Source organism: Microchirus variegatus (assembly GCF_963457635.1).
Source record: "Microchirus variegatus genome assembly, chromosome: 7".
In the NCBI taxonomy this organism is placed as follows: domain Eukaryota; kingdom Metazoa; phylum Chordata; class Actinopteri; order Pleuronectiformes; family Soleidae; genus Microchirus; species Microchirus variegatus.
Window position 1 is genome coordinate 21,266,262 of NC_139808.1, and position 27,378 is coordinate 21,293,639.

The following is a 27,378-nucleotide window of genomic DNA, read 5'->3' on the forward strand; positions in this document are numbered from 1 at the left end:
CATAACAATTGTTTTTTTCACTCATGAACCAAATCAAGTCATCATTTCAGCTTTTCAACTCAAATTATTGTTCTACAAAACCCTCAGAGTGATATATACTTTGATATTAAATCTAAAATAGATCAAATATTAATTGGAACCTTCCAAAAAGTAAAGGACAAATATCTTTTTGGTCATTTTACACAACATAATTTCATATATTTTAATTATAACACTACAAATATGTATAGAAATGACCTAATTCTATTTGTGTGAATACCTGCCCCACTAACAAAGTCATTTTATCTTAAAAAACATTCTTCAGTTTGTTTCACTCATAATCACATCCTGAAACGGATCATGGCATCATTACCAACGCAGGAATGCTACAGTAAAAATATCACTTACACGCACGCACGCACGCACGCACGCACACACGCACACAGGTCAAGTTTCCAAATGTTGTTCCCTCGTTGCTTTCACACACACACAGTAACCATCATTTAGTAGCATTTTAGCTACTGATTGTGCATTTTTCTTCTATCTTTGGTCAAATTTACGTGTGTTTTTTTCCGTACTGAGGCAACAGTCGAGTCCTCACAAACTGTATGAGCCTGGTCTCTGTGAGGAGAACAACTATGAGCACAACGAGTAGACACACTGCTCCCACGCCAATATGGACCAGCCTCAGGAACCAGCCGCTGTCACAGCAGAAAACACTCTGAAAATTGAATAATAAATATAACATGAATACGGATTACAACAACAAAATCAATCTGCTGTACTTCATTCAAATCTCTGGATTAGGTTTTACAGGACAGTATTAAATATGGGATTTTTCAACCTGGGGTTTATGTTTATAAACATAGGTGTGAGGTGAATTGTGCCGACACAAATTTTAAGATGATCGGTTCAGCCAGCAGCCACAACATTGCCGCAATGTAATCTTGTGGGTTAACGGCAACACTCACATTATGTCCACTAAATGTGGTCGTTTTCACCAATAAATTACTGACAAGAGTCCGACATCATTATTGAAGCACTACACTTAAACTCTCGCTCAAGTCTTGCTCTGAATTCCCATGAGACTTGAGAGATGTATGTAACTGATGGGGACAACAAAGATCAACATTGATGGCTGCCCCTATTTGTTTGAGCTAGACCACACCGATGACAAGCTCACACATGATCATTAGCTACTGCAGGGATGTGAAGTTCTGGAAAATGGTGGTGTTGCTGTGAAAAAGAGAATACCTATGTGGTCAAAGGCGGTAGTGGTGATTGTGTCCTTAAATGATACCTAGACATTATGTAACGCTGTATTCAGAGTGGGATTTGAGTTTCGAGCCGAGTGACACTAGTGCTTCTGTAATGTTGTCAAGACTCTTACAATAACACTTTCAACCATTTATTGGTGAAAACAAGCACTTTTAGTTGACATGTAGATATAGGGCCAATTCCAATTCCTATCTTAACCCTCATGCTCAACCCTTAATCTTAACTGGCCCTCAAAACCAAGTGTTGAGGGTTATTTTGTCACTTAGAAATGGGACACCCCTTAAATACGTCTTCAGACTGTGGGGGGCAGAATAACGCGAAAGCTTCGTCCAGTCTGTCAACTTCAAAAAAGAAGAAGAACACATTTAGGTCACGATTATTTATTACGATCAGTTTTTCAGTCAAGTTATTAGGTTGTCAGTTAGTTATAAGATGATACTCATACAAATACCACAACCACGGACATATTCAGCTGACAATTACCACACACCACGGCTTATTGAAGGGTAAACGATAGCAAACGATCGCGTGTGCGCAACGGCCGGCTATTGACAAAAGATCGTAAAATAAAAATAAATGTTACGCAACAATGACGTCAGTAATCCATAATATGGGCCTGAACTAAGATAATACAATGGTTTTCATCATTTTTATATCTCTATTAACAAAGAAAATACTTAATTTGTAGCGTACTCGTTTCGCTGCTTTCGACGCCATCTTTGTTGTGAGAAAACACGCACTGCATTCTGGGTAGCCCTTGCTCCCAAGGGTGGTCTCGGAAAATCTCAATATTGAGGGCGATACAGCCCTTAAACTCACCCCTCAACTTAATTTTTCTGAGAATCGGGACAGCACTTGCACTAGAGGGAGCGCACATTTTTGAGATTGAGGGTTAAGCAAGGAATTGGAATTGTAGCAGTTACCCCCAGGAGCTTTTAGCTCAAACACATTTCACTGTTCCTCAAAGATCACTACATAAATTCCTACAGTAGTACTGACCATTAAAGGGGATATATTATGCAAAATCAACTTTTTAATCATTTGAATCCTTATATTTGGGACTCTGGAGGCCCTATCAGTAGCTAAATGTGAAAAAGATGACTCACTCATGTAAAACACGTGATGTTGACTTCCGCACTCATTGGGACGTCGTAGAGCTCTGCTTTGTCCCTAAAAATATGTCAGCGTCATTGAGGCTCTGGCAGCTAACAGCAGTTAGCATTTGGAAATGCAATAATTTGCAGACTCGAGCCGGCACATTGCCATCATATATAAAATGTATCCACTGGACACATAAATCCTCTGAGGCTGGAAGTCTCTGTGTAGAACTCTGTGCTGCACTGTGGAGCCAATAATAGAACACACCCAAGACAACAATTCCAGGAATGTGTCTTTGTGACTTCACAATGAGTGCGGAAGTCAACATTGCGTGTTTTATCTCCTGTACTTAGACGGAGGCAGACCAGAAAAACATGAGTCATCTTTTTTCACACTTTACACTATTCATAGGGCATCCAGAGTCCCAAATATAAGTATTAAAATGATTAAAAAGTAGATTTTCCATAATGTGTCCCCTTTAATGCAGCACTCTGCATAACCTGATAGGTTTGATAGCATTGATAGTACTTTTGGATTCTATTAAATGTGCTTTGAGAAGTACCTGGGTCAAATATGACAAACATTTCAAAGAAAAACAACTGGTAATTGATAATATTAAATACTCTTAATTGACTCCAGCCACATCCAGTGTACTCCTTATGCAGTTCCCAAGCCTGGATAAATAGGAGGGTTACGTCAGGAATAAAAATCTGTTCCAAATCAAATATGCAAATTATCTGCTGTGGTGAAACTTTGTCTACTCCATGCCTAATTTCTTGGTTTGAAAATGTAGTCCAACTGAGTTTGTAATTGAATGCCATGTTGTGGTCATTGGTGTCATGTTGCAGCTGCTGGTCGAATTCTAAGTATTTGTGAGTACCTTTAACTGACATACCCACAATTATAAACATAGAGTCAGTTGGCGTTAAGAATCAGGATGAATGTCTGTCTTTTACCTCAGAAACTGCTGTGATGACTCCACTGGCAGCAAGAGTCAGGAGGAGGAGCGGGGAAGGCAGGAGGCCTCGTAGTGGTTTCCACGCACTGAACTGGAAGTATCGGTGTATGTAAAGCAGGCTGTGGACGATGCGGAGGCCCATGTTGAGGCAGTTTGCAAGAATGAAACCAACAGCACCGGCCCACCACGTCAGCACGTAGGACAAGACGAGGAAGGACACAGACAGAGCCAACATCACCAGATTGTAGCTGAGGACAAAATAAAGTATTGACTGTCGTTAACCATCACATGACGAGTGACAACATCTACGTGTTTTTACTTTCTTACTTGTCAATCTCTCTTTGGCTCATGGCAGCAAACACAAAACACTCGGATACACCGTTTACAGCGAGGAGGAGGACGTAGCAGCTGTAGCATCGCAGCAAAGTGGGACCTTTGAAAGATAAATCATAATAATGTCTGACACTGAAGATTTTTGGAGGCTGTTGCGTGTCTTCATCTTGGCGTCAGCACAGCTCACTCACCTGCTCCACTGCTCAGCAGAGAGCCGCCGTAAATGTCCAGAGCCAAGTGAGAGAAGGTGTAGCCAAACACTGTGTTGATCAGGCCGATCACGAAAACCAGTTTTAGCAGGCACTCCAGGACATCTGCTGCCATAGCAACATCCTCCTGCCGTCATGAAAAGAAGCAAAATCAGCGTCTAGCTTTCAATTTAAACATTCATGAAGCACTGTGTGTTATCTTTTTCAATATTCAAACCTGTTTCTGTTTCTTTACATCACGTCCTCTCTCCAGCACTTTGGCAAAGAAGATGTAGAAGCTTTCCTCGATGGGGTAGAAGATGAAGCGCGCCACCATGGAGCCCAGGTTGTTGATGATGTCATAAACGCCCTGGTCCCCAAAGCTGAGGACGTTCAGGAAGGTCATGATGTAACGCTCACCCTCAGCCAGGATCTGCTTCAGGAAGGACTGCTTGAAGAAGCTCCACGTGAGCCGAGCTAGAGTCCAGTCAACCAGTGGCTGCAGAAAAAGATGTAGATTAACAAACATCTCAAAACTCGTCAGGTTTCATTGGTGGATTTTGTGTGTTTGTGTGTCAGACTGTCCAGCCCCACTACCTCTCCATCCACTCTACAGGGTAAGAGCTCTCCAACATGGTGCACAGGAAAACTCTTCTTGTAAGCTTGTTCAGAGCCCAGGAAACGAACAAAGTAAGCAGCATAACACAGCACCAGGACTCCTGTGAACACCAACTGAGAAGAGATTAAAGTGATTAACAAGAAAAGAGATATTTACAGATATAATGACAGAGAGAGTTCAGCTGATTTCTCACATGAGCAGCAGAGAAGATGTAAAGGCCCCATTCACGAGCGAACACCACCAGCACCACAGTTATACTGCACTTGGCGATCATAGCTAAGCTCTCAGCGACCACCTTCAGGTGGACAAACATGTGAGCTTGAGCCAGGACCCAGAGAGGCTCAGCCAGGAGCTCCTGCACACCGGACAAGCCAAACAACACCACAGCAGGGCCATAGTACGGGACAGTCTGAGGGTCTGGGACCTCCAAGAGCCACAGCCACACACCGACCAGCAGAGCCGCCCATAACACACCGAGAGGCAGCCTGACAGGTGAAGACGTGCAGGCAGGTAAACATTACTGAACTCTGTTCTTTTAATGCGATTGTGTGATTGTGATAAACTATCTATTTTCTATCATCGACACTATAAAGAACTGCCTTGTGTCAAATTATTGAATTATGTGTTTTCTCTTTTTTTCCACATTCTTCCGAGTATTAGATTTTTTAGATTCAACATCACAGCACAACATCAGTACATGTATTAATTCAAACGTGAATGGTACCCCACCCGACACAAGACCCATGAACATCATTAACTGAAGTTCTGTTGTGAATTCAACTCACGTCAGCCACAGCAGGTTGATAACTTGTCTCCAGCTGTGCTTTGTCCCAGATCCCCCACTCAGACACGCTCTGCGGAAAGCCTCTCTGGACAAAAACACCAATGTGGTGTAGAGTAGTGTAAGCCTGCACAACACACATACACACACACATTAAATGGTTAATCATTGATAATTGACACTTAATTCTGTTCAATTCCATTTATTACTCAAAGTCCAGTAAAAGACAAAGAAAAGGGAAAAAACTAAAACAAAACATAAAACATAACATATTTCAAAAGCACATAATACAGTATCTTTAAGAGTATAGAAATATAAATAACTAAACTTATATAACAACTAGAAATATTAACAAATTATTTGGTCGTTGCTTCTTAAATGCTGGTTTCTTTGCTCAATTATGACAGTGAACTGAACATCGTTTAACATGTTCAGTTATAGAAAACACCTATTGACATTTTCCATCCATTTTTGCAACCAAGCAACTCATCGAGAACATAAAGAGCTCAATTAATGGATCCTTTGCACAGCACACACTCTGACATGTGTTAGTGGGACAGGAACCAGATGACATTAATGATGCCCAGTTCATGTAAGTCAGAACAGTGTGACAGTAAAGTGGTCATTCGCACCTGTAGTTTTCCACTGCGGTTATTAAACAATCTCATTTCTCCTTGGTCACATTATCCAATGCAGATTTTTTTATATATAAATTTTTTTGGGGCCCTTTTGCCTTTATTGCATAGGACAGTGGAGAGAGACAGGAAACAGGAGGCAGAGAGATGGGGAATGACACGCAGGAAAGACCCCTTGGTGCCAGGGTCACCTGCAGCAGGACTATAGCCTCAGAATATGGGGCAGGTGCTCTACCAACTGAGCTAACGCTGTCCCCCAATGCAGAATTTTAACGCTCTCCTTAGGAATGTTTTTAAGGTAAAAAGCCTGTGAAACAATAAATCAAGCTGATATGTAAGGATATCAACATTCGCTTTTAAAAATCAAACCCCAGAGCACTGTGTCTGAGTGCACGTTTGAAAGCACATCTTTGAATGGGAAAAATAAGGAGATTCCTTACAGTCATAAGTTTCAGAGATCTAATAACTGGACTTTGAGCAACATTGGCACTTCTAACTCGAAACTTTGCAACTTTGGGATGCAATAAAAACAAAAATGTTCATAAGTTCTGGTTAGATTGACTAGATTGTGTTCAAGACATCTATGACTACTATGATACTAGAAATATGACATTTTTACTGTACAAGTTTAGAGAAATTCCAAGTTAAATGTCCCACATTAGCACTTTTAATTGAAAGAAATGTCAACTTTGTGATGCAATAATAACAAAAATGTCCGTAGGTTCTGACCAGGACTGACTAATAAAATGGATCACTAGGAAAACAATCATTAGTTGCAGTCCTGGCTGCTATCTTTACCTGACATTAACGACACCGATCAGCTCTTTGGACACAAACCGCAGTGTGAATGCGTTCAGCAAAAAGGTGAGCACACGAAACACAACCTGGAACAAAAAAAGACACAAGCAAAAGTGTTAAGTCTATGACAGAGTAGTGTGCTAGTTTACCTGTCTGTCTGTGTGTCGACATACCTGTAACAGCACATTGTAGGACGCTAGTGCGGACGCGCTCTTCAGCACATCCTCAGAGCTCATTATGGACTTTCTCCTCTGACTCACTACGAGTTTACATCAGGCGAGAAACTGAACAGCAACTCGCTGCTTTCTACAGAGGACAGCCATTACAGAGACACGCTGCGATTGGAGTATGAAAGCAGCAACTGTCCGACACATACATCCATGGTCCGACAGCAGGGAAAGCAGATTAACACTTCCGTACTGTTACGGCTGCATGTTACGTGCTGACGTCATAGAAAGTTGCGTCCAAACGCATTGTCGCCAGAGGGCGATATAATCCGTCTTATCATCTAAAACAGTCATTAAATCAGGGTAGTTCCATACTGTAGTACCATATAGTAGTAATGCTACTACTGGAGTACGGAGGACTCCATTTCCATAAATCATTGATAACTGCCACAGTTTGACGGAGAATTTATGTTTCAACAGGCGCAACTGTTCTAACCTTTACGGTACTAGAGATCCAGGAAATGTAGACAGAAATACATCATGGATGTATACATAGACAAGACAAACAATGAACCATATGACCGCATGATAAACCCTCCTCGTGTTTAGAAACGTTATTTTCTGTGGGAAAAGATTGGAGGACAGAAACAACAGCAGGAGTTTTAAAGAAATAACATCTGACCTGAGAGTTGATGTTTTTTAATCAGATGTAAAAGATGGAGTAAAAATTAAAAAAAAGCAAAAGGTACATCCTGAGTGAACCGATAAACATGTTATATCAACACACTGTACATATACATTATCTACACAGCATTTTAGTGACCTCCTGCTTATCGTTTATAGTCGTGTACCGTTACTAAAATGTTTGCACCCCTGACTGCACCCAATCCATCCCTGACCCTGTCGGACATTTGTAAACAGCTGTAGCTCTGTTTACATTTGATCTTTACATGGCACTGTTCAGTCAACCCTAAAACCACAAGTTATTTTTCTGCAAGACATTCATCCAGTCAAAGGCAAGAAATCATACAACATTCACAATTAAGCTGCAACAAACACATGGAGTTTGCTTTCTTTACATGCTGTCACCTCATGAACACAATCTACATTTGAAGTGTACAGTACAATTTATTCTTCTGTTTCTTTCCCTTTTGATACATATTCAATACCGCTTGAGTTGAACCGACTGAACTGACCAAAAAGAGATGCAGAATGGCTACAGTAAAAGCTTTTCAGCCTCCAGCCCTAAAATTATTATTCATACAGGTCTTTACAATCTAAACAAATAATTAGCATGCACACAAATACAATAAAATCATGTACAGTACAAGGACTTATTTCTACTCTTATTTTTTTCTAAACGTACCGATAAAGAATAGTTTGTGCTTGAGATAAGCTCACACAAGAACTGGAAGTGGATCAGCTCACTTCACACTGTGACAGAGTAAGTGAACTATCCCATAAACAGTAGAGATGTGACCCGAGTCTGATTGTCATTAAAACAGTTACTTTTCTAAAATGTGCTCCATCTTTGGGTTGATGAATGAAAAACCAGCAAAAGCTGACTGGTCCATGGAGTCTATGAAGTTCTTTTCGCTGTAAGAGAGACGAGGCTTCTCACTGAGGAACTCCCGATCAAAGTTGCTGCAATCATTCGGTGCTTTCTGCAATTAAACCACAAACATATGTCAGCTAAATAAGCCATACAATTATTACACCATAACCATAATTATCTGAGCAAAGCCTGGACTGTTTTTGTGTGTGAGACATACCACTTTGGGTTTGAAGGGGGGTTCAACCTCCCTCCTCTCCAAGGCCTGCCAGTTAATGGCTTTGAAGAAGGGCTGTAAACGAATATTACCCACGATTCCTAGCCGACGAGTGGGGTCTCTCTCAAACAACTGCAAGAAACGTAGTGATATGCAACATTAGAGCATAAAACACAGCAACTGTCAACAGGGATTGAATGAATAGTGCTATAGAAATATAGATATAAAATAATCAAATATAGATGCAAGGGTACTTCAAAAATTGCTCAGCCTAAACTGAAAACAAGAGCCATGACACGTTGACACACATGACCTTCTCCCAAGAGGAGATTGCAAAGCTGGACCATCAGTGGACCAAGTGCATTGATGTTAAAGGAGACAATGTTGAAGAATTTTTTGAAGTCACCCTTGTATAAAACACTCCAATAAGGAGAAATGGCATCATAAGACAAAAGGTATTAGTATAAGAAGTGAGGTGCAGACCCTCTCCATCAGGTCCTTGGCCTCTTTGTTGATCCAGCGAGGATAGTGAGGAGTATCCATGCGGATAGACTCAAACAGCTCGTCCTCATCATCTCCATGGAAAGGTGACTGTCCAACCAGCATCTCATACAGCAACACTCCAAACGACCACCAGTCAACTGAGAATGAGTACTTCTGTCCCAGCAGGATCTGAATTAATTATATAAAAAAAATATCAATTACATGCAAGATGATAAACAATAATTTGTTTGAGATTTGAACATATCAGAGCAGGAGAGCGTCTCCAAGTGTGAAACACTTCACCTCTGGAGCGATGTAGTCAGGAGTGCCGCAGAATGTCGTGGCGCGATTCTCTCCAAACACGTTCTCCTTACACATCCCGAAGTCTGCGATCTTTATGTGTCCCTCGTGATCCAACATCACATTGTCTAACTTAAGATCTCTGGAAACAAAACAATGTACTCTTTAGTGTTTATCACTTCAGAATGCCACCTAATGCAGTCTTAGATTTGTGAGCATAATGACAGATCTTTTAAGAGGCATGTTCCTGTGATTTGAAAATCAAAATGTGGTATCGAGCTGAGATTTGCCTGAGATGAGGACTGCAACTGACATTTATAATCACTTACTCCGGAGGTTCACAAATATGTAGAGGGGGACAACCCCCCCTAGGGGGTGCCAGAGCTCCAAAGGAACACCCTTTTGACGGTCTGATAATTTTTATATATCAAAATACAGGTGACTAAACATTTTGTTTTATTTTTTTGTTAAACAAAATAAGGGTCACAAAAGTACTTGTACTTAATTACATATTTTTCCAAATCTTGTTAGAATAAAGGTGTGTGTAGATAAGAACACCTGTCCCGCTTTACGTTGTACTGTACAGCAATTTGACCCGCCTCGCACAAATTGAGCGTCTGTCCCGCTTTTTCATTCGACCCTGCCAGAATTTTAGTTATGTGATAATGTGATTATAATCGTAATTATTATTTTTGCCATAATCGTCTAATCTATCTATCTATCTATCTATCTATCTATCTATCTATCTATCTATCTATCTATCTATCTATCTATCTATCTATCTATCTATCTATCTATCTACATTTAACATTTAACATTTAACATTTAGATTTAGATTTTTTATTCAGATTAAACATTGAAATTATATTTTCACAAGAGAAGTAAATATCACAAAATTCACAAATATCAGTGCCTCATACATTCATTCAGAAATGTATAATCGTTTCATGCCTCTACTGTTTTATTGGTTCTGCAAAGAATAAAATTCTAAATGTACGTGGGTTTTTTCTTCTTGTTTTGTAAGTGTGCGGTTTCTTTAATTTACACAATCACAGGAATATGGATCCCTCGAAAAAAAAAAAAAGGAAACTACTGGCTTAATCAGCCAGTTATTTTTTAGACTAATCAGAAAACAATGAGACTTTATTATTTCCCTGAGCAAGTGTAAGGATATATTGTCAAATGTCATGCTTTGTTTAGTCTGAACAGTCAAAGATCCAAAGATATTCAGTCTACTCTCACATAGAATGAATTGTGTGATCTAGATTTAGTCCACTCACTGTGTTGATAAAAAGTATTAGAAAACCTTCAGTATGTTCTCATGCGATTCTGTAAGTGTTTATTTTTCAACAATAAACAGATATAATCGCACTTCGCTCCACAGAATACATGTTTCATCGATTTCTGGACTGAAGCCACAGGGACAGTTTTCTTAACAGTGCCCTCTCACCACTGCAGCACTACCGCACAGTCATAATGAAACTTTCAGAGGTGTCAGAATGCGTGGGATTATCTAACCAAGCAAGTTTAGAAACTCTTTATTTTCACACGACACTTGCAGCTAAACTGACATCAAGGGGGGAAGTGAAATAGACAGCTGTGAAATAAAGAATATTGTTTTTGATGTGGAAACATACAAAGATATTAGTATGGTTGTGTATGTGTGTTGTATGATGTGTCTGTTCAGATGTAATAAGCAGTTTGCTCTGACCTGTAGATGATCCCTTTGGTATGTAAAAACTGAAGACCACAAATGATCTCAGCCGAGTAGAACCTGGAAAGACAAAGACAGAGGAGACAGTATACATCAGTACGGTTTATGTCAACTATTGATCTCTGTAGGAACCCTACAAATCTGCTCACTGCTGAGCTGGCCACTAAACATTGGTGCTACTGCAAACTTATTTCAGTGTCGAGCTGAATTATTGAGGAGGACATTTGTACGTAGCAGGGGACAGGTGAATAACACTTTCATAGTGTGAAACCTGAGAACTGCTCAGAGCTGAAAGATTAGCCTATCCCTCCGACCTGCTTCTCCTGGCATCTGTCTCAAGTGAAACTACCGAGTCCAAAGGGTAGATACGAGTAACCTCTGCTCTAACCCAGTAGCAGGTTGTTCTCTGTATTACCCACTCATGAGGACATTCAGAGTGGTTTATTGTATAATTCGCTTTAAAATAAAAACTATTTGGTTATGTAGCCTTGAAACCAAGTCTTCTATGTTCTTTGGGCGATGAGCTTGCTTTAAGGAGGCCCCCATCTTGAGCTGACGTGATTCTACAGCAGCACCAAAAGCTTATTATGTCAACAAGGAAGAACCAGCTCTGCCTGCATAGGTGAATGGAAAGAGATGAGTCCTCAATCTGTTGCAATCTGCAGAAAGTTTCACTATTAGATATCACTAATTACTACAGAAGTGTCCTACTCTTAAGAAAACGTTTTACTCAATATCTTTTACTTACCGAACTTTGACAGAATGAGTTAGAAAGTGCACACATTCACATCTAAAACCAGCTCAAAAACAACCATATAAACACTACAACAATGTAAATCCAAGTCTATGTATTTATGACTTAAAGAAGGGAAAAGTAACTTAGTCCTGCTGATGAAGACAGATGATGGAAATCTTCACAACACTGGTGTAGCAGGAGCTACGAGAGGAGCTGAGACTTTGAGCTAATAAAGAAACCTACAGTGAATCTGCAGTTCACTCACTGGCCAAGGAAAAACATTACATAACTAAATCCAGGAGATTATTTCCACTCCACTGTGACAGCTTGTGCAGTAGCATAAAAACTCATTTATAATATTTAAATATATGCAAACAAACGTGCAAACTCTCTGAGACGATGAAGCAGCCCTGTTTCTGTCTCACTCACTGTGGGGTAATCTATCCACCCATCCAGCCTAAATACAAGTCACTGAGTGAGGAGGATTTATGTAGATGCCAACACAAGATCAGGTGTCTGTGTTTGCCAAGTCGAGAATAACTCCTGTCATCTCACACATCGAGGAGGCAGACACGAGTTTAACTACAGGAGGTGTACAAGCAGACCACACAAAATCGGTGCACAACCACCATTTGTTTACACTCAAAACAGTAGTACACAAAACAGGTCACTCACTCATAACGGACATTTGAATAATTGCTTTTAGTCCAAGTCAATTTCACATAGCGAGTCCCAGGAATGCATTTCTGCTCTGATTGAGTAAAATACATGCACACATCAAAGTAAAATACCATCAAAGTACTACAGTTCTTGTGCAAGAAAGATTTGTGTAACATGACTTTTGCATATTTGCTTTAAAGCACAGATTTCAATAATGATTTGTGCATGATTTCAAAAGGTTCGTCCGCAGATGCATTTCCATGTTTGTAAACATGAGACTTTTAAAAATGTTACATAATTACCACAAAGATTTGGACTTTATAAAACTTCATGTTTATAGAGTTACTGCATTATTTTTGGAGGTGAGGAGGAATGAGTGGTGAGGTGGGTGGAAGTAACTAATACTTCTGCTTACAATGTGTACACTAAGAGCTGCTCACTCCTTACAAGGTCATCTGGTTAGTGAGCAGCAGCTAATGGATGCCATTCCAGCCCTAGTCCATCAGGGTTCAATATATAATGTAAAAAAAACATATTGGGAGAGAGAGAAAGTGAGTGACAAATGGAGAGAGTACACATAGGCTGCGCTTTACGAGTCTCTGCTTTACATCAGCTAATTGATTGTGTATGTGAGTCTCTGTGCAGCTACACAAATGAGCGTTCAGTAACAATATCAGGTTTTGTGTTGTATATTATTTATGTTGGTGGGACAGGAAAAACTTACGTGGTTCTGTAGAGTTCAAAGCGCCCTTTCTCTTGAATGTGAAACATCAAGTCTCCTCCATTCAAATACTCCATCACAAAGAACAGATGCTCCTGTAAACAAGTTTTACTTCAGTATTAATAATATAACCCAAGCTAATTATGTAGAATGCGGAAAAATTTGACTATGCGAGAAAGGGGGACTACCTTGGTCTGGAAGGTGGAATAAAGGTGTGTGAGAAAGGGGTTATCCCAGGCTAAAGCCAAGACTCTCTTCTCTACCATAGTGCACTCCACATCATCATCCATCAGCACTACGTCTTTCTTCAGTGCCTTCACAGCAAAGTACTCGCCGTGACCTTTCAGCTCTGCTAGAAGAACCTGTGGAAGCAGAGGGAAGTTGTTGCGATGTTCTTGCTTTCATTGTAGGAAAGGTCATTTTTCATTGATAAATCATCACAGTGTGGTTGCTATTGGCGGGCTATCTCTGTAAAAGGGGCTATACAGTATGTAAGAAATGTATTGTATGAAGTCATAAAATACCGCCCCTGATATGTAGGGCTGTAACGATACACAAACTCACAATTTGATTCGTATCACGATTTTTGACCCACGATTTGATACATTCCACGATTTTTTTTTTTTTAATTTAAAAAACATTTTATTTAAACAACATTTACTTGTATAACAACTTAATGTAACATTAAATAACACATATTTTGGAACACTGTGAACAGATTTGAACATAAATAAATAAATAACCAAGGATTTCTCTCTTTTCTGTAACAAAACAATACTGTTGAAAAATACAAAGTAAATGATCAATCAGACTGGGATTTGTCCCCAAAGCATGCTGGGAAGTGTAGTTCTTCATGAGAAGCAGTTTTGTTCCGGTGGAAATAACTTTCAGTCAGTTGTTGTTTTGCTCTTATTTTGGGGCTGGATCTGTGAATTTTGTTCGTAGAGTGATAAAAATGGTACCGTTAAAATCTATGAATTCTCCGCTGTTTACATAATCACGCTGACACTCCTGTGCCGCTTTTCAATGTGTGCGCTGGAACGGGTTTTTCAGCTCCTGCGGGTTTGATCCATCGGTGTTTTGACTGTGTTTGGTGAACATAAGAATGATTTATATGAGCTTTTAGCTGTGTTTCTGAGCTTTCTGTGGGTATGCAGCATGTCTGTGTTTGTTAAAGTTAGACATGGTTTTATGACGCTTTTGTCGCTGCGTCTGACGCTGCCCCCTGGACCGGGGACATCAGTAAAGAAGAGATTAATGCGATTAGAAAACATAACCCGTTAATGATGACTGTAATTAATTAATCACAATTAAAGCGATAATTTGACACCAAATAAAAATAAGTTTGGTAGCACTAACAGCTCATATCATGTGGCTGACTGGAAAAATAACTGCGAGTTATCGAAAACCGCGATTTCGATACGCATATCGTTACAGCCCTACTGATATGTCATCAGAGGTTAAGGATACATTGAAAACACCAGCATTTGTGGCCCACAAGATCTTGTTTATTATTTGGCTTTGTGTTGTGTTCCATTGTCCCATCCATCACTACCCAGTACCCACACCACAACACAGCTCACGGCATCCAACAGACTCCAACGAAGCAAACTGCAGCTATGGCTTGGAAATGCAGGACATTAACACATCTACAAAGCCTCAATACCACTCCCAAAAAACATCTTAACCAGAGGACAGGTTGTTGGTGGATATTAATGTCATGTGTGATAACAGTCTGTCATATGACAAGTCTCCGCTGCTCTAAAGCAGACCGGTGTTCATTGCCAATCTCTCGCCTGTTGCTAATGTGTGAAAATTAACCAATGATAAACACATACAAAACATAAGGTGGCATAGTTATATATGCATATGTGCATGAACACATTGTAATGCCAGGTATAAGCGCAGTTCCTATTTTTCTGTTTCAAACACAGAAACATTGGCAACCATAGTCTACAATGTTCTGAGTTAGGATAGCAGTAACCTTTTTCAATGCTCAAGGTCGTTGTTGTACATATTTTCCTTTAATGGTCTGTTAAGGGGCACTGAATTTTGGATCGAGTATAATTACTGGGTTCAGTCAATTTGAGTTCAGGAAGGTGGGTCTGTGTGAGTGCCTGCAGCTCTGTTTGATCCAACACCTACCTTTCAGTCATAGTTATGACAGCTGTGTTGTTGTTGTTGTTATGTTAAAATGTGATTTTTCAATACATAGACAACCCACATCAACTAAGCAAAGCAAAAAGACTAAACTGAAAATATGACAGACTTTTACTTCACACATCAAACAAACAATCTCAACCTCACTATTGTCATATCAGATAATCTAACATGGAATCTGTTAGATATAAAGTCCATATATTTTCACCCCTGTGAAAATGTGTTTAAGTGAAAAACAATGTTTCTCAAAACAATTGAGACACATTAAACCAAAATTTTAAACACGTGCCACATTTGAATTTTCTGTATATTTCCTTTCAAATTGAGTTGATAAGTTCTATTTGGTGGCTATAGTGTTTTCCATGTTTCCACCTTTGCATTCCAGTGTAGTTACTGTATGTGGGAGGCTATGTGGATATCACCAGGAGTTTCTAGTTCCTACATACAAAAGTGGATGTCACACTTTATCCCAAAACTTATCCTAGATTGAAATTAAATGCCATCCATAATATTCCCCTTCAAATGTTGTATATTGTGTATTTTATTCACAGATATCATTTTTTGCTTTTAGTTCACACCCATGAAGTTTGAACTTTGAACTTAAGGCAGTCTGGTCACACAGTTAAAGGTCACATAGAGTGGTCCTGTTGCACATATATGTTATTTATGGAGGTCTACTTTTTTTTATGGTCAAAAACCTCCTAGTTGCTGTAAACGAGCCGATAGAAATCCTCTTTTCTGACGGTGTTTCCCAGCTGCAAGATTTGAGACTCAACTCTCTCACCCAGAAGACAGAGTCTTGTGATTGGCCAGTACCCGGAAGTACACCCGCTCTCAGAAGCACAGCTCCCCCCTCTGGAACGATGGATGCACTGCTCCTCATTATCAAAACATTGTTTTAACAATGTTTAAAAATAGCTTCTTCACGACTCCCCGCCGCAGTCCCTTTATGACTTTGACCCGGAGTCAGACCCAGAGTCAGAAGTAGGGATGGGACTTTTTTTGACGACAAATCGATTGACAATCGACACGTGCGCACCTCGACAAAAAAATGTATAGTAAAAAAAGTCGAAGTGTCACAAACACGTAAAGTTCACGACCATGGAGGTTAAAGAAGCTGTGCACGAAAAGGTGATCCTGCTTTCCAGGCTCTGTGCGCTCTCTCTTATGTGCGCGTCACCGGCTTGTTCTCTCGAGTGTCTGTGCGCGTCCAAGCGTGTGTGTGTGTGTGCAGTGCGAACAAGGTTGCGCTTAAGTTTAGGGCGGGGGTGGGGGACATAACACGAGCGCTAAATGAAGACGGCATCTCACCCAGTCAGGATCACTGTACTTCACTCTGGTGGACACCTAACGAGCGCAGGTTCAAAAACCTGAGTCGTCTGGCGAGTGGCGACACACGCGTTCCCCCTCATTTTTATTATCGCTGTTCTGATGGTTAATAATGGACATTACAGCCATGTTTTTGAGCATAAAATGAAGTAGTACAGTGTAGAATAGTTTACACCCCTGCATTGCTGCTGTTGCTGCAATGAAAAAAAAAAAAGTCGACAAAATATTCAACACGTGGACCTCGACAATCGAATCTAAAAATAAGTGAAATCCCCAACCCTAGTCAGAAGACACTGTCGCTCGTGAAACACCTCCACAACGGACGTTATTCTTCTTCTGTGGTTCAATGTATGCAACTGGATGTGCCCGGACTAGTGCCCGGAGCAGGACGATCTGCTGTTCAGGAGAACCGCTGTTTACGTAACCGGACCGGGTTTTTTCAGAGATCTCGCTGAGCCCGAGATTACAATAAAACACAGCGTTCTCAGCAGTGGCTGTTTGTTTCGAAACTTCAGGGCTTCTTAAACAAGGTAATGACGCAGATACACACTAAAAAACAGCGTTAATTGGAACTTCCAATCTATGTCCGCTTTAAATTCACACCGAGGTGGTTGTATCGTACCTTGCCAAAGCTGCCTTTCCCCAAAACCTTGTGGAGGATGAAGTTGTCCACGTTGATGCGGGTCAGATGGGTAATACGCGACTGAGGCCGTGGACTGGATCCCTCCCACAGTCTGCCATAGGCAGATCCATCTAACAGTCAAACGCACATGAAAAGTATAAGTAACTTCATAAATACTCATTTACTCAGCATTGTGATAACCCTTGTGTTACCATAACTGAGCGTTCTTGACGCTTCTCATGTGCACATACACAGCATTACTCACTGACCATTGATTTCCAGTCCAGCAAGTTTGTTAACTTCGTCGTAGATTCCAATATCTGGCAGACCAGGCAGATTTGGATCTGAACGGCGGGTGGACGATTTCTGAGGGAATAAAGAAAGAAAACCAAAAATGAAGCATGAAACAGCCACAGTTTCCCAGAAATTGTTACCCATTTGGATTTACGTTCAAGTAATTAAAGCACAATCTGTCGGATCCTCCCTTTTAGCACTGTTTGTATGTCTGTATGTACTGTATGACCCATCTGTCCCTCAAACAATATACATGTGTTTGTAAACATGTCATGTAAAAGAGGGGAAGAGAACTGGGAGTTCCACAACAGGTCTGTCCTTAAACACACCAGGGCAGGAGGCTCGGGTTACTGTTGAGGTCCGGTTAGGTGTCACAGTGTGGGTGGATAAATGTGACACTCTGACAGTCTGATGGTTACACTACAGAGGCAGTCTATTGTTAATCATCAGCTTAATCATCCAAGTGATAATAATACATGAGTGACTGAGTGTAGTCATGATACCGTGAGGAAGGTTTCACCAGATATCCTGTATGCTCTGTCTGTGTTTGGACTTGTCTGTGTTGGGATTAATGTTACAAACAGCCTCCTATAAAACTAAAATGGACTTGAGGGTTCAGCAGCCGTGATGGTGGTATAATAGAAAATATAGTGAGGTTCAGTGGTGACACCATAACGTGTCACTTGTTTTAACATCTGGATATTTGCATGGCTGTCTCAAAAAAAAAAAAAATTCCCTTCCTGGATTTGTTCGAGAATTTAATTCAAAACAAGAGCCTCTTACATTTTACACCTGGGATTTGTGAAATGATGTTGTCTTTAACAGATTAATCTGACCACTCGAACAGGAAATAATGGTAATACTTCTCTGCATTTTTATACAGTCTTTTAGCAGATCATAATATATAATGTATCCCCGTCAGAATGTTTTAATAAGTCTTATTACATTAATCACTGTAAATTAAATTGTTGTGTCTTATATTTTTGCTAACATATTGCTTCAGTAACACACTCTTGTTTGAACAAACTCACTTCACACTGTCCTCCAGACCAGTGTTTCCCAACCCTGGTGCTCAGGGCACACTGCCCTGCATGTTTTAGATGTTGCCCTGCTTCAACACACCTGATTCAGCTAAACAGCTCATCATCAGGGCAGTGTGCCCTGAGGGCCAGGGTTGGGAAACACTGCTCCAGACATCCAAGTATATTGTATACATAAGTGTAATGTAAATAAATGTGGGAAAAGGCATTCAAACATATGGGTTAGTGTTTATTTTCAACTCCCTTTTCAATAGTAAGACAGAGGAGTATTTGTATCTGTACTTTTATTTATAGTAATAATAATATTACTGCTGCCCTGTAGTAACCTGCTTGGAGCTGCTCCTCATCTACCTGACTTGAACCCTCATCCCTCCCCTCTGCACACCCTAACCCCATCATCTCTGGTATTATATCCATCAACCAAACCTGTTACAAAAAGGCCCAGGTCATAGTCTCCACATCCATGTGTCTAAATGAAAAGTCCGTCATCAACTGCCGTGGTGGTCCCAATGGACCCTCTTCAGACAAACACAAGCACACCTACAGTTTGAGACTATGCAATCCGTGCACAACAACTGTAGATGCTCCCTGGAGCTTGTTTTAGTCAAAAGAGAAAACAAACAAGATGAAACCATGGACACTTGCTTGAGATTATGTGAGTACCTATGCAAACCCCTGGTGAGAAAGAGCCCCTACTTTAATGAAATTAAGTACATATGAGGAGAATGATAGACTGACACAGACCCCTATTTCAGTATGAACCAAACCACAGTAATACAGAAATACCAAGCAGCTCATGGAATTTTGAAAGTATGACCCACACCTAAATCCTTTGATTATTCTTCTTGCCTCTTTTTGCTGCTGAGCTCACTCCAAGTAAGGCAATTCCATGACTTTATACTGACTCAAACACTTAAAAAGACAACTGATCTCGAAATGCACTAAAAGGACTAACTCTAATGTCTCCATGAACTCACCTGGCTGACTTGTGTCAGTGCTTCAGCGAGCAGCTTCTGGTTGATACCACAAAGGTTGGCGACTTTATCCTGACACTTGTGATGAACATTCATAGTACAATCTACAAACATAATAAAAGAAAGGAAAGGATTTTAAAGTAAAATAGAACACTTTGACCGGAGCAATCGTTTGGTCAAACACTTTATGCACTGTACCTTCACACTTCAGGCCTTGTTTGACGATACCCCACAGCAGACTTCCACAGTGGTCGCAGAAGGTGGGACTCATGTAGTTGTGGGTCTTGAAGCGGTGCGGCATGTCAATTTTAAAGCGCTCCTTTTGGAACTGTGTGAACAAAAATGGTTCATCGTCAACAGCTCCATGTGTGACTGGTGAAGGAATCCACATACATGGCCTGGGACGCCGTACAGCCCTTCTGCACCTGATCATGTCTGGGTCTCCACTGTGACCACACTCCTAAATATAATGTTACATGGGTTTTTTCCAAGGTCTTTCCCCACTCTGTCTTTATAATGCCTCCCCCATTGTGTGGGTGTTTGTTCATGAACACATGTTGTGGTTATCTGGGTCATTTAGTCTTTGATGTCTTTATTGACCAATACTGATGATCAGTGAAAAGAGATGTGGACCCTAGACGATATCTATTTAAACTCTGACCCATTAGCACATTAATTCAATGAAATAAGCACCATTGTTTACATTGTCGGGGAAAGACATTTCACAAAAGCACAAACTGGAGTGAGAACTGCCCACATAAGAGTGACATTTGGAGATGGCTCACAGTACATGGTGTACTACAGAAATGTGTGTTACTTGCCATAGTATCCCGACTGTTAGCAGCAGTACCGGTGCATCTGCCAATAATCTTGTCTATGCATTTCTTGTGGATGGCTGCATTGCATTCTGATTTTAAAAAAAATAAAAAAACATCAGTATACTCTGATTCTGTATGTGAACATCATATCTGGCAAACTGGAAATGGTGACAAAACTAAAATGTATTACACACACAATTCATGCTCTGAACTGCTTCTTCAAGTGTTATTCAAAGAATTGGGATTTTTGTAATGCATTGTACACTTACGTCTGCATTTGTAGCCTTGTTTGTTGAGCCCCCTGTAGGAGACAGAAGCAGAGAGAGAGGAATCATTCTTTGATCATGTTAACGGTTTACTGATTAATCCTGGTAATAATGAATAGCTGGAGGACACCCGACCTGATTTGTTTATCACGGTTTAATTTTTTAAGTAAACTTCCTTTGTGATGAGACCAGGATGGGCTTGAAAGCAGATTACTGAAGATCCTCTCGGGAGACAAACATTATCTTTGTCCAAGAAAGATATTGCAACTTAATGGAAAGTTGAACTCATCGATTTTTGATCAATAATTTAAAAAGCAAAAAGGTCATCAAATACAGTAAATCAGTGTGAGTTCAGCTGCCTTACAGCTTTAAGTTTTGTTTACATGAGGCTAAAATGTAGGCCTCACTTACCAAACAAACTCTCTGCAGACGGAGCAGAAAGTGGGCTGTCTGAAGAACGTGGCAATGAACTCATGGTTTTTTATGAAGTGGATCTTGGCTTGCTTGATTGCCCCTCGTCTGCGGTTCAGAGTAGGTGCCTCTTCCTCTTTTGTGTCCTGCTTTCTCTCTTCGAGGTACACAGAGAAACACAGATCATTCATCCAATAATACTGCAAATACTGAAAAAAACAAGCTAATTTTGTCTACAGTATGTCACAAATTATTAGCCTTAACAATAATCCATGGGTTGATGAAAATAAACAAAAAGGAGTGTCTTTTTTTCCCAAAAACACCTTGGTTGGATCACTGAACCAGAATGATAGGAATGACAAGCATGAAAACTTCAGAATATAAATCAGACAAACTGATTGGGTCAGTACAGTTTGTGCTCGATCAATACAGTATTTGATTAACTCTTAAGTTACAAGACAGAATTATTATTTTATATAATATACTTATTTTGTATCGGCAGCATCGGTATAGAAGTGCGAAAAAATTGTGTATTTATGTAAAATTATGTATTAAAATATAAAAAAAATTAAAGGACTAATCTTACAAATATTGTTGCGCAGTTAACTTACATTAGACAATGTGTTTTCAGACGTTATTAAATCTTTACAAATGTGTATTTATCTTTATATATACAGATTTGTATAGCAAAAACACACACGGGTAACCAAACAAGAAAAGAAGACTTCCCAAGAATACATCCTTTTTTTACTGTTTTGATTAAGAGACCCCCTAGAGGAAGAAATTATATACTGTGTATGTATAAAGTATTAAAGGAGTGCAAAAAAACAGCTCCAGAAAGTCATACAGATAAGCATGAAAAAATCCACAAAAAGGTAAAGAAAAATAAGTGTTTTCATTTTTGTTCAATTCACCTGTATCCGCTCCCTCCAGAAAATACTGCACTGCCATCATTACTTTCCCAGAAGGATGGAGATCAACCTGAACACAGTTAAACACAAAGTTACTCTCGGCCAACCTAAAACATCGCTCTGGCAAAAAAACAGAGAAACATTTCGAAACATACCCAGAATTCCGCACGTCCGTTGGCTTTCTTGCATCGCTCGGCGAGGACAGACACACCAACAGAGACTTCAGCCAGAGGCTCTTCTGCTGTCTTCATCAGCAATACCTCAAGCACACGGCCCTCATAGATGTGCGCATCAAAACTGGCCTTCCATGCTGGGTACATGGTAGGTTTCCTCTGAACCAGAGTCTTACCTCGTTCTTAGAGAAGGCAGAGGGACAGAGGGACGATGGAGAAACGTGTTTATTCAGGAGTCATTTTAAATATTGTTATTATTACAATAGATAAAATAAGAATGATGAGAAAGCTTAATGCTGAGGTCAAACTACACAATTTGGTCTATTACTATGGCATCACACCTGACAGGAGGTGGACCATGGGGCGAGTCTAGTCGACATTGAGAGAGTATTGTAAACAAACAATGGCAAAAGCAGTGTGAGTGATACTTGTTGAGTTGATGTGGGAGAAGAGAAGAACTTGAGGTAACTTAATCAATCCTCTTTCCACTTAACTATTTTGTTTGAAAGTGCTTGTTACTTTTGAATATGTAGAGCACTCATTGGTCAACATCAACTGAGGTGAAGGAATACGTCATAGACGGCAGGAGAAAACTCAAACATGCCAACATCGTCTACACCTCAATTTTGTGGGCTGACGTTTCCTGACACACTAGGTCTGTCTGTTATAATGTGTAGTCTGATCTCATCATTAGAAAGACTCTGATAAAGAAAGAACAAAGGGATTTTTTTTGTTTACCAGTTGTCAAGGCCTCCTTCATCTTGATTGCACAGAAGGGAGCATCCTCCAGTGGGGGCAGGACTCCCAACTCATACGAGTTAAAGGTGATCCTCAAGAAAGGAGCCATGGTGACAAGTACCAGGGTCACCTGCTGTCAAAGATGGACAAAGCCATTGTTACCTTGGTGGTATTTATCGTTGATATGCTAGTAACAAACACAGATAAAGTGGTCACTGTTGTCTTGGCTGCAGCTCAACCAAGACCACTTTGCCTTCACTCTTGTGCCTGTTCAGAACCATAATTAACATGCATGATATGTAGAGATTAACATGGTTTTTTTTCTATGGCTGAAGACTATCGTATCTATCGATCTAAACCAGTGCAATAATGTTTGGCTGATTTTTATTTTTTCTCATTCTGAAAAACATCAGGCTAATGATACACAAAATTGCTCAACTTAAACATTCACTGAACAACACTTATGATCCCTCTCTCCAAACTGCATGTTGGGTCTGCACTGCACTGCAGTGCATTTATATCTGCTAAATAAAAATAATGTATGAACTAAATCCAAAAATAGATAACAGCACACAGATGGGCCTTCCCCAGCTGAGAGAGTCTTGTGATAAATGGCCGAAATACCCAATGACGTTAGGGTACACAACTGATGATGTGTCATAGAGGAACTAACTGGTCACCATCTGAACACCCCAAATTAGTCCAACTAGCAGAATATAATCTCCTCCCCTCTATTCCCACCTAGTGATCGGAGCAGGGGGGGCGGAGTGTACAGCCCAGCACAGCGGGGGTGCTGGACTCTACCTGAATCTGCCTTCTCCTCCCCATCTTTCTACTAAAAGAGATTTCAACGGTGCAATGCAGATAGTTTAGATAGATACTCTTATAAAATTGTTCGCACCTGACATAAGAATGTATTTACATACATATGTACATACATATCTACATCATGGCTGCTTGCAAGGACCAGATTGTGATTTTTGTTTTATCTTAGACAGCTTCTGTATGTCTGTGTGTGAGAGAGACAGAATCAGTGCACCAGCTCCACAACAAGGTGTGATTTACTCATGTGGGTCATATCAAATGTGTGAAAAACCCATACGTGACAGTGACATGTTACAATGTGATCTCAAAAGCCTCTACTGCATGTTGGGTCCATTCACAGAGACATTTAAACTTAGTCACACCCATGAAGAGGAGGGAAATGAAACATTTTTACACACCTGTTTCTATGTGGAGGATAGATACTCATATATTTTTTATTTCATCTTTTTTGTAATGAAGGAGGAGTGCCAATAGAGGCATATTGGTGAGTGATCAATATGGTCCTACATACTGGGCATACTTACATGTCACAACTCTTTCTACAAAACAAACTACCGTTTCAATATTGTATGCAATGAAAGAGGTAACTCCCATAAACTTGTGCTGGCAGGAACTACAGACACTCCCATGTTACTCTATATCCTCTTTCTTCGTTCTACACCTACAACTATAGCGTCAAATGTGTCAACCTCATAATTGTGCCTCTGCTGCTTGTTGGCTCCCTGTCACTTTGGTGTTTTCAGTTCTGCAGATACTGTAAAGCCGCAGCTGCATAAGTGGAGGTATTTTTCCGTCCTGCAAAAGCAGAGCGAGTCTCAACATGTTGCCGATCCAAACACAGGCATGCAAGTGCTCTGCAGAAGAGCTGGTTTTTACAACCCTGATCTATCCATGCTGAGGCCAGACAGAAACACAAGAAGGAAAACAAAGTGAGATGAAAGATTGGAGGGGGTTAAATGCACAAGCACTGCTGCAGTGAGCTGTGATTTTGGGGCGTTCATCAATAGCAAACACACTGTGTGACTGTGAGTGGGGTAGTGATTGATTTCCTAGCAAACTGTTCATGAGCAGGTTTTCGATTTGTCCCATCTGTTAAATTCACTAGCAACAGCATGCTTGCAGACTTCCACTTGACTTCCCTCCTCATCTTTATGTAAAAAAGTATCAAGTCATTATGTTATTATAATATCTCATCTCGACTTCTGTGTGCATCAAACACCTTTTTAAACACTGTTTTCATCTCAAAATATAAGATAAGCATCCATAATACAGGTATCAAATGAAGAATCTGATCTGTTTTACGGTATTATGGTGCATTAACAAACTCAGTAACAAGAAAATAAGACTAAAGAAGTCTTCAGATCCACTGATTAAAGCAGATTTAATAAAGAAAAGCAATCACTTAACAAGAATGAACAAAAAACAAATTGCATAAAACAGTGCAATTTGAAATAACTGAATAATGGAGGAGAGATGTTTAAAAAGGTAGAAAGGTGACTGAGTGGTTTAAGTAGAAATTCCAGGTTGTGATATTGGTATCATATCAGACACAAAAATGCTTATTCTAATGATCAATAACAAAACACTTACACAAACATATTTAGGGCTAGTTTACTCAATTTCTGTCAATATACCCTATACATTTAAGGGTTTACACGCTGGACATTTAAGCTGTTTTGTGTATCATTTGTTATTAACCTGTTTTGTTATCAGATGGATTCTGCATCACAAATTGGGGTTGCCCTGATTTCTAAATATAGACACTGAAAAGCTACACACAAACCCTTACGGTGGACTTTATTCTCCAAACTATTTTATTCATTCATCGTAGCGGCGAGTCAGTAATTTCTCTTTCTTTCAGTAAGAAGGAGGTTTACCTGTGAATGGTGTGGTTGAGCAGCAGTTTGCTGAACAGAAGGCATCTTTGGCCACAGTTAGAAATCAGACTTTCCTCAGCATGAATGAATGAATGAATGAATGAATGAATGAATGCAGGACAACACACTGATCATTTATCACAATTGGGATTTTGAGATGCAGTGTTTTGCGCTGTCCTTCAATATTTGTGGTATCATAGAGCTTAACTGCAGATGATACCACAAAAATATGAATTATTACTCCCTAATGCAAGGATGAGACCTTTAAAATATGTTTTTAAAGGCACAGAACAAAGCACAATCCAAAACAGAATGGTTAAATTGCAGCCTTTGTGATTTGCTTCACTGCATTGTTTGACATTATCGTTCACCTTAATATCGAGATATATCGTATATCGGGGCATATCTGTCTGCTGTTCAGACTTGCCTTCATCCCTCCTCCTCCTCCTTGTTCTAACGTTTTCTGTGATCCGTGAAATTCCGTGACCTTAACTGGAATTCCACAACGACACCATGGCCACAGCTGAGCACCACCCCGTGGGTTATAGGCCATTACATGACAGATGAATGTGGGCTTTTTTCGTAGTTTGTGTCACAGATTCCGTCACATGGTTTTCAAATGATACTCGCGATACTAAAAAAGAGGAACCAGTGGAGTTTTATAAAGTCTAGTTCATAATTTCCAGTAAACCAGCAGAGCTCGGTAAGAGTCGACGGTGCTCACTGCTGTCACTGTCACTAAGTCACTACTGTACACACACACACACACACACACACACAGGCGCACACTGACTGTTAACGTTACTGATGTTAAGCTAACTTCAGCGCCGACTGTTACGGAAGAAGAAGTCGTAAAAGAAGAAGTAGAAGAGCATGAAGACGAAGAAGAGTAAGAACAAGAAGAAGAAGAAGAAGTAGCTATAACTTTTTTGCGAACGTTACAAACACTCAAAAAGCTCGTGTGTAGAGGAAAACGACAGACACTCACCTCAGTGCTCGCTCTTTTTCACCGCAGCAGACTCGCGCAAAGTCACTCGTTCTTTTCCACACGGTTTTTTTTTCGTTCAGTGATTCCGTCGATTGAGGAAGTGAGGCGCGCGCTCTCTCTCTCGCGCTCTCTCTCTCTCTCTCTCTCTCCCCTCCCTCTCCCTCCTTCCACACACACACACACACACAGACTGTGACGTTCACCTGAGAGAGAGAGAAGAAATAGAGGGAGGGAGGGGTGTTCACCTTGTGTAAAGATAGAGAGAAAAGGACAAAGCAAAAGGAGGGAAAAAAGACAAGAGAGAGAGAGGCTAAGAGGGCAGGATGTGATGTTCAACAGCAAGACATAGAGAGAGAGAGCGAGAGAGAGAGAGCGAGAGAGAGAGAGAAGTCCACCTGCTGTTGGGAGGGAGAGAAGTGAAAGGGGCGGGGGAGTGGGGGGGGTCCCATCTGCCCTATTTTGAATAAAAGTCCTGTCATGACTATTCTGTCACAATAGAATGTCTATAATGTACATTCTATTTTAACTTTGTATCGTATTGCTAACATCTTTCTATATTGTTCTTTCTTGGAAATGCATGTTTATTGTGTATTATCTCTATCTTTACTGTCTTTGTGTGTGCTGAGACAATGTAAATGTCCCCACTGCAGGACTAATAAAGGACTGTCTTATCTTATCATGGATTATACTGCATGTTTCCACACTTCACTTGTTCTTTGAAAATATGTGAAAATG

At 40.2% G+C, this 27,378-nt stretch overlaps 2 protein-coding genes across 2 annotated transcripts; both read right to left on the reverse strand.

Moving 5' to 3' along the window:
• Window positions 1-408: 408 nt before the first annotated feature.
• Window positions 409-6,903, reverse strand: rft1 (RFT1 homolog; the record flags this gene model as incomplete). The annotated part of the gene is made up of 10 exons (XM_083892469.1): window positions 409-700; window positions 3,312-3,561; window positions 3,641-3,746; window positions 3,838-3,982; window positions 4,073-4,333; window positions 4,432-4,566; window positions 4,647-4,938; window positions 5,239-5,361; window positions 6,668-6,753; window positions 6,841-6,903. 10 exons carry the CDS (start codon window positions 6,901-6,903, stop codon window positions 536-538), a joined length of 1,626 nt encoding a protein of 541 aa, XP_083748595.1. The 3' UTR covers window positions 409-535.
• A 1,436-nt stretch (window positions 6,904-8,339) lies between these two features.
• prkcda (protein kinase C, delta a) lies at window positions 8,340-26,732 on the reverse strand (the record flags this gene model as incomplete). The annotated part of the gene is made up of 18 exons (XM_083893088.1): window positions 26,644-26,732; window positions 22,954-23,086; window positions 22,198-22,397; window positions 22,046-22,112; window positions 21,132-21,288; window positions 20,724-20,755; window positions 20,458-20,543; window positions 19,835-19,964; window positions 19,640-19,740; window positions 17,598-17,694; window positions 17,329-17,459; window positions 13,406-13,579; window positions 13,221-13,312; window positions 11,098-11,160; window positions 9,390-9,528; window positions 9,087-9,275; window positions 8,607-8,735; window positions 8,340-8,498 (listed from the first exon to the last, which is right to left on the reverse strand). Exons 2-18 carry the CDS (start codon window positions 23,060-23,062, stop codon window positions 8,340-8,342), a joined length of 2,055 nt encoding a protein of 684 aa, XP_083749214.1. The 5' UTR covers window positions 23,063-23,086; window positions 26,644-26,732.
• Between the last annotated feature and the right edge of the window lie 646 nt (window positions 26,733-27,378).